At 48.2% G+C, this 17,345-nt stretch overlaps 1 protein-coding gene and 1 pseudogene across 2 annotated transcripts in view; one reads left to right on the forward strand and one right to left on the reverse strand.

The window, feature by feature from the left end:
* Positions 1 to 17,345, forward strand: part of Trappc9 (trafficking protein particle complex 9) — a 425,933-nt gene that overhangs the window by 333,135 nt on the left and 75,453 nt on the right. For both annotated transcript variants that reach the window (XM_026782638.1, XM_026782639.1), the window contains one exon: positions 8,727 to 8,817. In XM_026782638.1, the coding sequence (XP_026638439.1) occupies positions 8,727 to 8,817 (91 nt within the window). The remainder of the gene's footprint in view (positions 1 to 8,726; positions 8,818 to 17,345) is intronic.
* On the reverse strand, positions 434 to 543 carry LOC113456763 (annotated as a pseudogene).

Raw genomic sequence — 17,345 nt, forward strand, 5'->3', positions numbered from 1 at the left:
CTCCCACTGTTTGTCCCTTGATGGGCAGAGGAGTGAAGCGGCATGGACACAAATTGTGTTGCTGTCCCCCATCCATACAAATATGACAGCTGTGTGTGCCTTAGAATTTCTCAGGAAGGAATCATGGTCCACACATGGACAGTGTAGATTTCATATTTAGTCAACTGGAGAATATATGAGATGACATTCCATGAACATCCTGACAAGCCTCTGTGTTCACTCTGTTTGTGTGACTGGCTATGTGTTGAACATGCACACAGTCTGTGTACTCTTAACACTCACTAGATGCCAGATATTGATCAGATCCATTTACATAAACTGCTTAATTTATTTAGGCCTCTTTCTCTCTCCCTCTCTTACACACACAGACACACAGACACACACACACACACACACAACTGTGCCGTTCCTGAAAATGCTGTAATACCAAGTTAATGTGTAGCTGCAAAAAACAATTCAGTTTTCAGATAGAAGACATACCAGATATTGAAGTGATAAGAACAAACACTGCACTTGATCTTAGCCAGAAGGCCTACAGGATGGACAGAGTGGTTGATTTGTGAAATAGCTTTCTGATGTAGCTTTCTCCCTTGGCTGCTGATGAGAAAATTGAGGCCCATGAGGTTATCACACCTACCAAAGGTCACCTGACTCGTACCTAGTCAGTCGGGACTCAGACTGCTGTTAGTGTTATGCTTTCATCGCCCGTAGGAGTCATGTCTAGGCTTCCCCTTCTGCCATGGCCTTCCCATTAACCATACTACTCAGAGGAGCTGCTGAGATGGCCACATCTCTTAGATAAATTGATAATGAACTTACCTGCCCTCCATGCATTTCAGCGTCTATTTTCTGTGATGCTCTAGAATGTGCCTAACAGCAAGACTTGCTGTGCTGAACCAATTGCAGACCTCTCTGGACCTCTAGCTGACAGCATGTTCCATTGTGGGCATTTTCTGTGCAGTTTGGTCACTGGCATGGGGAGCTGTGCCAAGGTGCCAGGGTATTTACCAAGATGAGAAAAATGGCATTGATGTTTAGAAAAGTTGGTGATGCAAATTAGAAAACCAAATAAGAGGCTTGCTTGCCATTTGCAGGGGTTTCTCCAGTAGTATAATTTCCAGTAGTATAAAATCTATGGCAGTTTGATAGTTTACTTGAGCTCTAGTAGGGCTGGGGTGCATCCTCGTACTTGGAACCCTTCACCCAGCGCTGATACATGAGATGGAACACATCTTCTGAGTCGTGGTGGTTAGGGGCAAGGGAAGGACAGTACCCACTTACATGTGCTGTCCTCTTCTGAGTCGTGATGGTTAGGGGCAAGGGAAGGACAGTACCCACTTACATGTGCTGTCCCGCTTCCTGCCTTAGCTCTCACTCCTCTCTGCCTTCAACACTTTTCACCTCATTCTCCACATGAGTACCCACCCATCTTTTAGAGGTATGGGGTCTGAGACACACCCCAGAACCCCCCCTAGCTGTCCCCACATAGTAACTATAGCCACCTTGTCCAATAGACATCTTGCACCTGCTACACAGTGTTGCATTTGAATTGGAGTGTGCTCACTTATGTGACTGATTCATACCTGTCACCTGTGCTGGTCATAAAAAGACCAAAAGAGGCTCTTGTCAGCCACTACCATTAGTAATTTATTATTATTTATTACTTAATTAGTTGGTTGATGTTTGTGCAGACTCTTCATTTCTTTATCTCTCTGGAAGATGGGTGGGTGCTAACCAGGAAGATGAAATGGAAGAGTGAACAGCAAATTGTTGGGATAACACACATGAGCATACATGTGTGCACATACATGTGAAGGCATGAATGATGAACAGGGGGAGGGAAAAGCAAGTCACAAGAGATGTGTTCATTGTGCTTGGTTACAGGGAGTCCAGTTTTTTGTTCCAAGAAGGATGGGTACAAAGGATGCCACAGAGGGTCTCTGAGAAATAGATTATGAGCCTTATTGCAAGTAGGCTCGTGTGAATGGTGAGGCACCCCAGCTCTTGGGGAACCTGTGGAAGGTATTGAATCTGAGTTGTGGATTACTGGAGAGGACAGCCTGACTCATGAGACTCGCTCCTGTTCTAGAAGGTTTGCGGGGAAAGTCTAACATCTCACAGATTGTGGGAAAAAACTCTCTTGGCACTGGGATTGTCTGTGACAGCTAGGCATCATGCTTCAGCACCATGGAGAGCTCTCTGCCCGGCTTTCTCAGGACGGATGGAGGGACAGGTCAGGATGCTGTCGGTCTCAGCTGTTTGTAAGCACAGGCCCTGATAGGACCCTGTGAAGGCAGCAGTGTCCTCACAGTCGAGCAGAGGTTTTGATTCCTGGGTTCCAGGGTGTAGGGAAGAATTCGCATTATATGTCTAGAAGGGTGTGAAGTCGTTGTGCAGACTGAAGGCTCCAAGGTCACCCGGCTTGGGTTCAAACTTCAGCTTTTCACTTTCTAATACCCAAACCTTCCTGTTTCCTCCACAGGCCTGAGAATTGGGGTTGGAGGTGTATTGTTTTAAATCTGTGAGCTGGAAATGCATAGTGGTTCCCACTGTAATCCCAGCACTTGGAAGGCTGAGGCCAGAGCAGGAAGATTGCCATGACTTTAAGGGCAGCTCAGATTACAGAGTGAGACTGAGTACAGAATAAGGCTCTATCTTTACAAAAAAAAAATGGGGGATGGCACAAAACAAGCAAAAAATATACATAGAGGGTGATTCTGACCAAATGATCAACAAAAGAGCATCAAAGTGGAAATAACAGTCCCTGTCCACAGCCAGCATGTTCTGAAGTCCAAATTTGAGAATATGCATGGTAGACGCTTACCATAGGGCCCCTCTTATAGGAGGCACCTTGGAAATTTCTGTACAGGAACAGTAGTGATTCTGTCACCATCATAATTTATCTCTTGCCCCAAATGCCAAGATGTGCATATTAAGAATTAGCCCCCACCATCTGCACTACACCAACTACAGTGTTGCATCACAGGCAGGGACCTTGGCTGACCAGCTTGGCCACTTGTGGGTTCAGGCTCAGGTACCAGACACCTTTGGTGGCTTCTAGGGCATTTAAGAGAGAGGCGGTGTGTACAGGGATCATTCTTTATTAGCTCAACTGCACCCTTTGTGGCTCATATCTGAAAGCAAATGGTTTCAGAAACAGGTAGAGTGAATGCCAAAGGTTCCTGCCGCTGGGTGGCCTTGCAGCTTCCCGCAGACTTCCTCACCTCTCTCCTCTCGTCCTGGTTCATCAGGGGACTGGGCTCTGCTCTGTGCTCTGGACACTGCTGCCGCCCACCTTGAGACCCACGTGCAAGTTTTTAATAAATAAACTAATGTCCCACCTTCTGAGGTTTTAATCTCATGTAAGAGAATGTAAACTTTGGGGTGAATTATGAAGGAAAGCAGGAAGAAGCAAACACAAAAATGAGCATTTTTAAACCCAAATGTGTGGGAGATTTATACTTGAGGTTTCCTTCTTTCAGACTGGAATTACGGGACTAAGCGATGTCCACACACCAGCTTTCAGTCTTAATGCTGTCCACTCAAGTGACTATTAATGGTTTTAAGTAGGTGCACATGGTTAGAGACTTCTGCAAAGTAATTGGTTTATCACTTGCCTTGTCCCTGCCCCTCTTCCCACAGGGACCTCTTTAATCTGTTCCCTTATGTAAACTCAGAATTGCTCTGTGGAATGAGTGCTAACCAGTCTATTTTTTCAATGTTTTTATCTAGTCTATGCTGATATAGCAGTTTGCTTTTTCACTTTAAGTATATTATATATAATATACACACATGTATAATATATGTGTATATTACTATATGTGTATATGACATATAATATGTATACGTTATATAATACATAGTACATATATTTATATATTATATACACATGCATGTGTGTATAATATATGTATATCTGTATATGTAAATTATATTATATAAAATATAGGTGGAAAACTTCACTCCAATAGCAACTTTCTATTGCCCATTTCCAGCTGAGAGCCATGGTAGGAACATGCGACCCATATCTGTATTTTGCCTTGGCAGAAAGCACACCTTTCAGCTTGGACTTTGGCCAGTGCACAGACCTATGCTACCAAACAAGTCTTTTCCCTTTCTGCAGATGTTGTGGTGTGATACCAGCTCAGCCAGTGGATCAGAATGGAACTCACTGTGGGCACTGTGCCATCACTTAAGTAGCTTAGCACTGAGTTGCTCAACTCCATGGCTTCTGGTTCTTCAGTTCTAAGCGCATCATTCATCTGACTCGAAAGAATAGGTAACGCTCTTATAGCTCCCACCAGTGTCCCATCCCCATTGATGCTCACCAGGCCCCAGTGTTGTGTCTCTGAGTACTTTCTCCCCCAGGACTTGATCTCTATCCAGAGAATAAGTTCTGTGGGAGACACGAACCCAAACCAAAAGCCAAAATGTGTTCTCTCTGCAAGCCCCATGCATGCAACATGAACTTGCATATCTGTTCAGAATGAGTCACAGCATACCCAGCAGGGATTTGGTCAGGAACTGAGAAAGAGGAGATCTCTTTGTTTGCTTTGCTCTTTGTTTACTTCTTTGTTTTGTTTGTTTGGTTAGTTGGTTTTGGTTTTTTGAGATAGGGTCTCACTGTGTAGCCAGGCAGGCCTGGAAGAATTCTTGATCCTCTTATCTCAGACTCCCAAGTGCTGAGGTTATAGACAGGGTCTACCACTTTGCCTGATTTGAAAGTTATGTTTGGTCATCTTTGTAAGCAAGTCTATCACAGAATTGCAACAGTGTGTGAGTGGTCCCAGGGATGCTCCTGGTTTCTACATTCACATTCTATGGCTGGGAAATCCCACATGGGGTAACTGCTGGAGAGTCCACAAGGGGTTCACTACAGTGATGGCACCCTCAGCCAGACTGTTGGTTAGGATAGCTTGGAGTGGCTAGGGAAAATCGACTCAGCAGTGGACCATTCTCAGGAAGAATGATGCCCCCAGAGCCACTGAGTTGTGTGTACAGTGACTTTAGTGTTCTTGAAGCCAGCAAACACCAGCAGCACAGCTTCCTAAATGGTCTCTGAACATTCCCCAAAAAGGGAAGCTTCAGTTTCCATGGTCTGGTGGGGAGTTGTTGTTTTGCTACTGCTTTTGGGCTCCTGCCTCTTCTTCTGGGCCCATCCCCCTCTGCATCTGCCTTGGTCCCTTCCAGAGACTTGGCTCAGCTGTCCCTTCCACTGGGCAAGTTCCCAGTTTCTGCACCTGGCTTCAGCCCCCCGTCCTCCCCAGCTCCTTTCCTTAATTGCAGAGTCCCTTCCTTCTGTCAGCATGTTTTTATTTATCTTTAATTTACCATCTTAACACGGTGAAGCCTACAACTCAGTACTGCAGCTTCCCCCACATGTATCTTGGGAGCTTCTGACATTCTCAAATTGGAACTAGACCCAGAACCTCAAATCCCTGGCTGCACTTGAGGTTCTGTCTATGGATATGACTACGAGGTGCCTTGTTTGTCCCTTTGTGCCTGGCTTCTCTCTGATTGTCTTTAAGAGACACACACTAATGTGTCAGGTTTCCTTTCTTTGAAGACCGAATGGCATTTGCTTGTGCGAATGAACTGCATTCTTTTTATTTAATCATCTGAGAGTGGACACTTGGGACGTTTCCACCTTTTGGCACCATGAGCAGGCCTGCTGGGAACATGGTGTACATCTTTTCGTTTACATCCTGGCTTTGGCTCATTCAGTGAACGCATGACCAAGATGGGTGTTACTGGAGGTCATTGTTTTCTGTTTGCAAGACCATCCCTCTCCTGTATGCCTGTGACCTCTGAGACTTGGGTTGCAGTCTGAGTTCAGGATCCCTAGTGGGCTGCCCTGTCTATCCCTCCTTGTTGAACTAACGGGCGAATCCCTCCCAGGACTGTTGCAGGACCAAGCACGAGGATTAAAAGTGCATTGCAGAGTGCTCGCCAATAATAACAACACTTCAGCAAACCTGCCCTGGGTGGTAATGAGATTGAGAGACAGCATGTGGAGGGCTCTCCTTAAAAAAGAATTATGTATGGGGGAAAAAAACACTTTTTAAAAAAATTTTTATTTATTAAAAATTTCTGCCTCCTCCCATCCCCCCATTTTCCTTCCCCTCTTCCTTCCTCTCCAGTCCTAAGAGAAGTCAGGGAACCCTGCCCTGTGGGAAGTCCAAGGCCCTCCCCCCTCCATCCAGGTCTAGGAAGGTGTGCATCCAAGGCTCCCAAAAAGCCAGTACATGCAGTAGAATCAAAACCCGGTGTCATTATCATTGGCTTCTCAGTCTGCCCTCATTGTCAGCCACATTCAGAGAGTCCAGTTTGATCATATGCTCATTCAGACCCAGTCCAGTTGGCCTTGGTGAGCTCCCATTAGATCAGTCACACCATCTCCATGGGTGGACGCACCCCTAGCTGTCCTGACTTCCTTGCTTATGTTCTCCCTCCTTCTGCTCTTCATCTGGGCCTTGGGAGCTCAGTCCAGTGCTCCAATGTGGGTCTCTGTCTCTATCTCCATCCAGGTTCTATAGTGATATGCAAGATATTCATCAGTGTAGCTGTGGGAGAAGGCCAGTTCAGGCACCCTCTCCTCTGCTGCCCAAGGACCTAGCTGGGGATATCCCCTTGGACACCTGGGAACCACTCTAGAGCCAAGTCTCTTGGCAACCCTAAAATGGCTCCCTTAGTTGATTCTAGCCATAAACAAAGGACAATGAGCCTATAGCTCGTGATCCTAGAGAAGCTAAATAATAAGGTGAACACAAAGAAAAACATATATTTATCCTTCTGGATATTGGAAGTAGACAAGATCGCCAGGCAAAAGTTGGGAGCATGGGGGTGGGGGGTAGGGATTGGGGGGAAGGGGAGATGGGAAAAACAAAACACTTTTGCTAGATGGTGTTGAAAAAGAGGGGATCCCTCGGTATAGAGACAAAAAGGCAGTGACTCATTCACTGAAGTAAGGCAGGGAAGGGACTCCCCAGAGGTGAGGCAAGCAGGACCCTCCTGACAGCAGGAGCGTCATCTACTGGTGCATCCGTGTCCTCCTCAGGAAGCTGTGAAGCTGCAAGTGTTCTCCTCATGCTACAGATGATGAAGCCAGCTCAGGGCATTGTTTGTTTTGTTGTTCTTTTTTGTTTTTGCTTTTGCTTTTTGCTCAAAGTTCATGTGAGGCAGTGGCAGAAGTCCAAGACTCAAAGCTGGGTTATTCTCAGGAGAGGGCTCTGGGCTTTCCCCAGGGTGAAACATGGCCCCACGGTACCTACCTGGGGTGCCTGCTCGCTGGCTTTCATTCACTGTCAGGCACTGATAATGGGGCAGCTGTGGGAGCCTGGCACTGTCGTGGGCCTCCTGGAGGCTCACGAGCTGGTGGCGACACCACCAGATATAGTGTGTCTTGGAAGAGGACACAGGAGAACCTTTCAAACAGAAGATGGCTTGGAAACATTTCCTAGAGGAAGTGGGATCAAAGAGCAGATGAAGGAAGGACCAGAGGAGAAAGGAGACACAAGGGGGATGACAGATGCTGCTGCATCCTAGGAAGAGTTGATGCATGTGGTCCTGGTTAGGCTTAGGGGTAGGCAAGGCTCCCTAAGCATCATGGGGGCCAATCTGACATCATCTCAGCCAGTGCTGGTCCAGCTACCCTTTCTGGGTAGTCCTCGTCTGTGTAGTTTTCCCTAAGTGCCTGGCGGAGCTGCTGGCTTCAGAGATGTACTGTACCGTCTTGAGACCTAGGGTCCTGAGCCCCCTTGTTTACTCTGCCCCTCTCACTCAGGCCCCTGCCTCTGCCCCTTTGTTACTCACATTCACGATGTCCCCACACTACTGTTTCCGGACTTAGCATATGGAATGTCTATATTCACCAGGTGGGCTCAACATCAAGCCCTTTCCTGACACCTCAGTCCCACTGCCTCCCTGCCACTGTGGCATGCCTGTCTCACTTGGGACAAAGGACATGTTTGTTAAACAGAGTGGGCTTGTCAGGAGGAAATAGGAAGTGTACTCTCTTTCTGTTTCCAATTGTTAGTCAATGTCCAGAACTCAATTTCCTCCTTTGCTGTTTGCTTGTGTATGGCGACTTCGATTTTGTGGAAGAGGCAAGAGGCTTACAGACCTGCTGAGAGCTGTGCTGGGCCTCCCAGCAGCTCTTGCTATTTGCCTGCTGTCTGCATTTCCAAGCCATGATTTCTTCATCCACTGCTGCTTGCTGAGAGACTTTATGACTTTCTCGATTATTAACTCACTTGAGAGAGCATGTTCACAATAATATATGTAATTACACCGGGATGTATAACACAGCAAACACGAAACCAGCATGAACCCAGGACATGTCGAGAGATGCATGCTTGTCCTGAACAGTCAACTGCAGTCTATATGTTTTATTAAGGAAAAATAACCTCAGATTTCACCTTATTTTCCCCAACAAGAACTATTGATGGGATAAGATTATCCCGGTAGCTCTTTCTTTCTTCTAGAAGAATCATTAACTTGAATGGATTTACAGATGAAGGCAGGGGGACCTGCTGCGTTTCTGTGTCTAGTTTCCTACTCTTAGGTTGATACCCTCACCACTGGGTAGACTATATACCACTTTAGCAGAGGGGTGACCAATCTACTTAAGACTGTTCTCATCTGGGAGTGTATCTGTCTAGAATTTTCTCTAACCCGTCGAGTCCTGGGGTGCAGCATGAGCTGAGTTTTCCTTGACTGAAGCTTACCCGTCTCTGAAGCGCAGCGGTGAGGCGAGTGTGGAGGGCCTCCTGAACCAGCTTGTCCTGGAACAGCTGCAGCTGGCGCCTCTGCAGTGGGGTGAGTACCATGCCATCTCTGGCTTCTGGGTGGGTGGGCAGGAGGGCACCCTAATGACTGCCTCAGGAGACCACAGAGAAAGGAGTTCACCTCACTGTGTGCTGCCTTTGCAGGTGGGCAGCTCAGCACCAGGTAGGTCTGACCACACCCTCTTCTCGAGTGGCGATTGAATTTGGAAATGTCTGTAGCCCTTAGTTATATTGGAGGGGAGGGAGGTAGAAGGGAATGAGAGCATCTTCTTGCTTATTCTCCCACCATGTTCCTGGACTGAGCTCTATAGCTGTCTATGCTGGGTGTGGACAGTATATTTGGTGAACTCCTTGTCTCTGTCTGGTGCTTATCCCACGGGAAGCCACCATCACTCAACACAACCCTCTTTGTGTGTTTTTTTTTTTTATAACCTTGAATGCTGACCTAAGCTTATGCCTTTCTAATAGTACTCAAAGGTAGCTTGTGACCGATACTTGTGTTTGGGGTGTGGTAGGTTCTTCTTGTTATCTGGAAGGGATTTGATTAGATCATCTATTGGGATCAACAATGGATGGTCATTTGTTACCTCTTTCTTCTTCCTCTCCACTCAATAAATTGTGTCCCCCCCGCCCCCCGCTTAGAACCTTCCTGGTATTTATGTAAGACCACCTACTTTCCAGGGATGAAACGGGAGACTCGAGAAGTCAGTGGGAGAGTGAGCAAGGGCCTAATAATTGGGGTCACATGGTTAAAGGGCCATGTTTCCCCATGACCAGTGATTCAGGGCTAGCCTAAGAGCCACCATGTTTCCGTGCTCATCCCCTGGAGAGGCTACAGGTGTTTTGGAGAACCTTTTGTATGGTTGAGGGAAAAGGTTAGCAGACTGGATGTGATGCTTTCTTCATAATTGTTAGGAAGGTCAAAGCGCCACTGTTAAAACCATTGTCCAAGAAGCAGTACACTACAAACCCAACGACAGTTTCATTAGGTGGCTTTCATCTCATTGTGAGGCTGGGAAATGGCACAGTGCCCCCAAAGCCTATTCACTAGTATATAGGATCATTGAGTTGCTCAGCAGCTCAGTTGCCTTGAATGGTGTAGCATTACCAAGCTGCTTGTGCAAGGGCTGCTGGAAATAGAGGTCGAATGGTAGGGTCCATAACCACAGCAGTCTACGTGGTGATCTGTTTCTGTTATCTTACTAAGGCTGAAGCTAGATTCCACAAGTCAACCAATGAAATTGAAGACAGACCCTGTTCCATGCTTCCTATGAGCTGTAAGCATCCATGGCAGGACCCCAGGAAGATTCTTGGGAGATGATCAAGTCCCTTTTACTGTGTGCTTCAATCTGTCACAAGCTGGTCTTGTTCTGCGCAGAAGTTGAAAAGGTCTGGCTTGACCACTGTGAGCACATGTCACGTGCACACCAGCATGTGTACAGATACACAAGTACTGACATTTAGCCAGAGCAGTATATGGCTTTCAGAAGTAATGCTAAGACCCAAATATGTCTCAGATAAGAGCTGGAGGGGTCATTTGTGAGGGGAGGTGTCAGGTATCACGGATGGGTGGTGCTCCTGGTCTTAGAGGGGTAAGTCATTGGCAGGGTTGACTTGTCTTTAATCTTGGTAAGCCCAATGGGCTTAGATAATCAGGAGTCAGACTGTGGGATGGAATAAGAGAGAAAGCCACTGTTGTCTGCCTCCCTCACAGCTGGTCGTGTTGTATCCTACGTTTGCCTCTCAGGATGCCAGTAACACATGCTGGGACATGGTCTTTATCCCAATTTTAACTCCTTAATCTTCGACTGTATCTGTCACCTGTACAGAGAATCTTGTATGGAGCCAACTAGCTCAGACCTGTAGCCAGGATCCTGGGGGTGATCGCAGCTCTCATACCTTAGACAATAAGAACTGAGGTCCAAGCTTCCTCAAGAGCCCAGCGAAGGTCCCCATGGCCACTTTAGAGGGAATAGGACGTTGTTTTGTAGTAACTGGTTTCCAAGTGTGTATCCCACGTGCTTGGCAAGGAGTGAGGACTTTGTGTGGCGAGCTCCAGTGGCCTCAGACACCCGTATCTCTCTTTGTAGGCAGAAACTGCATGGGGCTCAGCCAGGTTCTGTCCTGTCTCACCCAGCTCTGAACTGCCGGGAGGGAGCCAATTAACACAGTTCCCTCTTCTCCAAATCTGGACTTTTTGATGGTATCACTTTGTGAAAGTTGCCTGTTCTCAGAGTAGAAAGCAAAAGAAAAATCAAGGAAGTTTAGGTAAGGGAAAATGAGCCCTCTCCTATCCCTAAACAACCCCTATTTCAGTTTTGTACATTTCCAAGTCATTTTGTGATTCCTTGGTTTTGAGTTTGTTTATATAATTGACTATGCCATCATTGTACTTTCATATCCTTTTTCAAGCTTGACAAAAATATAAACAGTTCCCACGCTATAAACAAGCCTTACACATATTGTTAAAGGCTGAGCTATTCATCAAATGGAGAGAAGATAATTTAATACTTGTTCTGCTGGTAGACATGGAGATCACGATAAAAGTTATATGCCCCAGTTTTTACCTAGAGTCTTTTCTGTGTTGGAGGATTACAGATTCAATGTGGATTTCCAGAAGTGCTGGTGCTTTAGAGGCCAGAAAGCAAAGCCAAGCTAGGGAACTGTGTCTATGCTCAGGCAGGCATGGTGTTACCACAGAGCCAGAAGACATGGGTTTTCATCCTGGCTCTGCTATTGCCCAGCAGTGAGTTACTTATGGCTTGGGCTGTCAGCCAGGTTCTCTGTGCCTCAGTTTCCCCATCTGTAATGCCATAAGCACCAACTCCTCTGTTGGGCCAAAATTATCTCAGGGCCTGTACCTCGAGATCTATAGGACAGACAAAAAGCCTGACAGAGAAAAGTCTGGCTTGAGTTCGAGTGAGGATGAGGCAGCAAAAACTAGGGAGGGCTTGGCTGTCTCTCATTGGCTGGAGGTACCCCCACATCCCACCATGTCACGTGACCTATATAAGCTGACACAGTAATAAACCGAGTTCCTGCTTTGACTTGGCTCCCTATTGCATCTGATTGTCCTGCATCGTGGGGCAGATAGCACACTCACCTTTCCCTGGGGAATAAGGAGGCTCAAGAAGCCTAGCACTCCTCTGTGTGGCCAGAGTGCTGTCACCCCAGAGGAGAGAGGCCTCCTGACTAGCCCTGAGCAGGGGGCCACTGACTCACTGCCCTTCTCTTGGCTATAGAGAAGGGGAAATGGAATACACATGTCCCCAACTGTTTGACTTTATCCTGATCTGTGCTAGCTGTGAGCCTGGACTGCAGTGCTCTATCTGCAGAGGACCTGCAGCCAGACAAGACTCAGGGAAAGCAAGGCTGCAGGCTGGGCAGACTCACAAAAGGACACTGAATTCAGGGATGAGGCTGGTGTTTCCCAGATGCTTTCTGTCTCAGTCCATGCCTTTGGTGTGTGTGTGTGTGTGTGTGTGTGTGTGTCCTCTGGGGAAGAGGAGGAATATCTTGTAGAAACGAGTTCACTATCTGGCTGACTATTCTGAAGACTGCTGTCTATGCATTTCCACAGGTACGCAGTGGTGATGACTAATGGGCTAAGCTGTTTGCCACACTGATTGGAATGTCCCACCACTGTACCACCCATTACCTCCTCCTTCCACAGCTCCTTGTCCTCGCAGAGCTCTCTGTCCTCTGGGATATGGCTGTGATTGTTCTATGCAGCCTTTCCAGGGCCTGCAGTGAATGCAGATCAGGGCTGCACTGCATTGCCCAGTGAGCATTTCCAGCCTTCTGTCTTCAGTCTCCGTGGAGACCCACCTGTGTGCTGAGTTCCAAGTTCGGCCTTGAGGGCAACAACTAGGAGCAGGATAGTCAGTGCCAGACTAGGTAGCACTAGACCCTGGGGCTTCAGCAAGTGACACTACCCTGCCCTGCCTCAGAGAACATGTGGCTCCCTCGCATCTGCAGAGCCCACGTCAGGGTCTTCTTCACATGCATTTCTTAAGACCTGTAGCATTACTGTTCCTTTAGACAAATGGAAATAGAGCAGGGGCAGGTCTGCCTCAGGGCACATGGAGGGTGTTGATTCTTGTGTTGATGGGTTCATCCAGTCCTTCAATCAAAACCTAATGGCCATTGCTCTGCAGTAGTAGGTGCTTCCATGTGTGATGGGGACCCAGGCTGGTCCCCTAATGGTTTGCCCACATCCTGGTGAGTGCTAGCCTGGGAGTTGGCACCAAGGGTTCTGGAAACAGCAAAAAGAGGCAGAGTTGGAGCTGGATCCTCAGTCCTCATGCTGAAAAGGAGGCAAGAGCTTACCAGAGATGACACATGAACCCCATGAACACCAACAGAGCCCATAGGTGACTATAAAGTCTTCTGCACCTGAATGATTCCCCCACCCTCCAACACCTCCAAAAAGATGTTCTGCATTTAGCCAGCATCGTGTAGATTCTGGGACCCAGGAGTTCTGGGTATTTCCTTAGCTTTTGTGATCTCTGGTGTAATTCTCAATTTCCCAGCCCTACTTCATGAATGCTGGGTCTTTTGCCACCCTACCTTCCCACTCACTGTTAGCTCAGGAATCTCGCACGGGCACATTTTCACACAGAGAGCTGTAGGGAGGGAGGGGAACACAGCCCTTCTGACTCCTCTCTACTTTGCTTCTGTCCATTCTGCTCCCACCCGCTGACTGTCACTATTGTTTGTGTCTCTTTTACAGTCTGTGAACCCACAGCAGAGGGTTCACAGCATGTGTGCTATGGACTGAGCGGGAACAGCCTTCAGAACGTGTTCATTTATGAATACATGCATGCCTGACTGATTGAATGAACGAATGAGGCTATAGTCCTTTCCTAGGGTGAAAGTGTGTGTTCTCACAGACCAGAACATACAGCATTGTCCCTGCTGGTCTGAGCAGAGCACAAGCTGTCTGTCAGCTCCCGTGGGGACAGATTTAATTGTGATGATAGCTTTTCTGGCTGCCCCTCATTGAGCTCCTCGTGCTGCCACCTAGTCACAGTGAGCTCAAGGGGACGGAGACTGCGCGTCTGCATCAGTGCCAATTAGCACAGATACAAATCACATCCAGGTCCCTGTGGGGTTCTTAGCTCCCGAGTCTCACAGGACTCAGAGCCAGGCAGAGCTCCTGTCCTCAGCTCTGAGCTGTTGGTGTCCCTCTTAGCAACCAGGGACACTGGTATTCTTATGCCTCCCATTGCCTTGCATCTGCACAACGCAAAGAGCTCAAGTGAAGGTAAATCTCTGTTGGTGTAGAGTGCCCTTGCCCACAGCAGGCAGAGGAGACCCTGTACAAGTAAATGCTTTGCTTATCCAGGTGCAAGACCCTTCCCATTGGCCAATATTTACTCTGCAGGACAAAGAAAGAAACATGACCAAGAAGGTAATTTCTCTTACATTCCATAGGCCACACTGGTGACTTGGCACACCCCTACAAAGGTCTCTGGGGGCAGGTTAGCTGTTCTCATTCAGAAATGGAGCCTGGGTTTCTTCTGTTTCCCAGCCAGGAAGCCACGGGGTAGCATCTGAACCAGAGTCAAAACTGCAGCCTGTGTCATGTTGTCCTCAGTGTGTTCTGCTCCTTAAATAAGAAAGCAAGTCTCAAGATATATGACACTAAAAAAAGTGATCAAGATTTCGGTCTTTCTTCGGTTTTCCCATTACTTCTTTGCAAGATAAAAAAGAAAGAAAGAACTCCTGGCATTTCCGTCTTGGCAGGAAAATTTATCTCTGTGGATTTCACAACCTTTTAAAACCCTTGTAGTAGAGGACTCAGAGGGGGAAAATGTAGGCTATGGATAAAGATAAGAATAATTGGATGGGATGTCTGGACACAGGTCAGCTGGACTCACTGTACCAGAGAATGGAATCTCTTGTTGTTCTTGGACGCGTCATGCAAGGACAGCAGAGCCAGCAGCAGCCTGCTGTGCTGAAGGTCCAGTCAGGAGACTCGTCAAGAAGAGCCATGAATCCACTGACCATTGACAATGAGGGCATCACACAGGGCCTTGCTGGGAAAGTCTGTGTGGCTAGACTCAGTGGAGGACCTCCCAGAGCCTGGGGAGTTAGAAGCTGTGAGTGGAAAAATCAGTCACATGGTGATGCCGACCCGAGGGAGGGCAGCAGTTGGCTGGCTAGCAGGTGACAGTTGCCCCATATCTCATGATAGCCAAGATCGCCCTGCTTTCTCAACTATCTGCTGTCAGGGGATCTTCTTGTTGGCCTGCCTCCAGCTTTTCCTATAACCATCTCTCTGAGACTGATGGCCTTTCCTGGCCTCAGAGCCAGTGTCAGTTCATCACCGAGGATGATTCTGAAAGCTGCAATCTGTGCCTCATAACCCCAGGCTTCTTCCTACCTGCTCTCTGCGTGGACCCCACACTAGCCCCTCTGCACATAGTGGACTCCGAGTCGTCTGTCAGAGATACCTATCCTCATCGGCCCTGTGCCAGATCAGGCTGTGCTCATCGTTCTGCCAGGCCCTAGGCCTTGAGGGCAGTTGCCACTCTTGCTGCCCCATAGTCAGGCTCAGGGAGGTTCTCAGTCATCCATGCGAGTGAATGAGCTGGCCCATGAGATAACCCCTGGTTTAGAGAAGTGCTGTGGGATCCTAAGGAGGCAGAAAAGCAGCTCTGCCTCCTCAATTCCCTTTTTCCTAAACTGTGAATCATTAACTGTCTTGTGAAGCTTTTCCTTGCTCCCCTCACACTGACTGGCATCAGTGCGAGCATGGGGGCCAGGCCTTGCACGTGGCTGTAGACTCACTGCCATGCCAACTCTGCTTCCGTGGGCTCTCTTCTCTATAAATTCTTCTGAATGTCCTGTTGGGCCTCTACAGAGAAAGTGCTCTGAGCACAGGACCAGGTTCAATTCCTGTCTCCCCACTTGACTTACTAGAGGAAGATACCCATGTTATCTTCCATGGTGACTATGCCAGGTGGTCCCTGTCCTGAAGGCTCTCCAGAGCCTCCAGGTAACTTGGCTGGCATGGCATTTTTCACTATTGTTACCCATGGGCATCCTGACATGTCCAGTCAGCTGTGGGGCTTGACCCACATTCTTCTATCAGGAGATCAAATCCATTCCTTCCAACTACCTTAGCCAGGCTCCTTGACAACCTGAAGCTATCCCCTTATGACTCTGCAATAAAGAACCAGGATGTGGATTCCACAGAGAGGGAGGAAAGAAATCTGTCCAGAGTGCAGTCTAGGTGGGCATGCCCTCACTGGCGACATCAGGTGAGCGGTCAGGCCATGCTTTTGTTGAAGCAGGGAAGTAAGCAGGACACATGAACATGGGTCCAGGGACATGGCCAGAAGTGTCCACTCCTTTGTGCCTACTGGTGCCCCTGCTCTCATCCTGCAGTGAACTCGTGAGGCAGCTGACCTGGGCTCTGATCCCACAATGTCTTGACCTGAGACCCAGAGGGGCGATTTGAGGATTCAGACTCCTTTTTACCTTGGATAGAAAGTGATACCTTTGACCTCACAGGCATCTTTTAGGGAATTGAGCTTGTTCTTAAGCCTTGGTGCCCTTTGTAGAAGAGGCTGGGGTTCTGCAGTGGCCTGATGAAGCTGTGGATAGACTTCACAGTTTCTGCTGCATTGAAGGGAACCCTGTAGTACACAGGCCCTGCACTTGGGAAGTTGACCTGCTCAGGGTGTGCCTGTTGATGGGATGCATGGATGGAGAGCAAAGCCCTCATGGGTCCTGCGGTGGCAGAACCTCACTCACCACCACCTCTGCCTCACTCGGGGACTCATTTCTGCTTGGTCCTGGCATGAGGTAACAGGTATAGCCCTGGCCCCAGGGCACAGCGTCTATGTCCTGACTTTCCTGCAGGTACAGAGAAATCCCTAGCAGAGGAGCAACCTCTGTCAGGTTTAGGGGGAGTGCCCATTCAGTACAGAGAGTACAGGGGCAGCACTCCCCTTGTTTCCCACATTCCGGCACCCCCTTCCCTGCTGTGGGGTTGGGGAACTCTAGGCTCTGGTCCTGTCAGTGCTCAAGGCTGGTTCTGCTCATCAAGCGGGGAGATGGGGACTGGGCAGACCAGATGCTGTTTTGGGCCTAACATTTATGGAGTCCCCACTTCTATTAAGTGCAGCAGAGTCTGTACTCGTTCTCCTGGAGAAAAAGAGTCAAGTACACCTTTGCTAGGATATTTGGAGAAATCTGTAACCCCAAGCATGTACCAGAGGATGGCAGGAGGCCGCTGTGTACCCAGTGTGTGGTGACTAGGTAGTACTTTCCGGAGGAACAGCCTGCATGTTGCTTTGGAAGGGTGAGTCCCTGCCCCGTGTGCTAGGAGGCTGGGACCATCAGGCAGGGTAAGTTATTGACCTCATGGTGCCTTATGCCCCTTGTCTACTTCTGGTGCTTCTCATGTGTCACAGGGCAGGGAGCAAGAATCCATGAGGACATTTAAAGTTCTGATATTTGGCTAGATAAGAAAGGAGGAATGGAGAAGCGGCTGCGTGCCAGCATGAGCTGAGCTTCCTGGAACTCCTGGGGAAGAACCCCTTCCCA

Source organism: Microtus ochrogaster, chromosome 15, assembly GCF_000317375.1.
Source record: "Microtus ochrogaster isolate Prairie Vole_2 chromosome 15, MicOch1.0, whole genome shotgun sequence".
NCBI classification, from domain to species: domain Eukaryota; kingdom Metazoa; phylum Chordata; class Mammalia; order Rodentia; family Cricetidae; genus Microtus; species Microtus ochrogaster.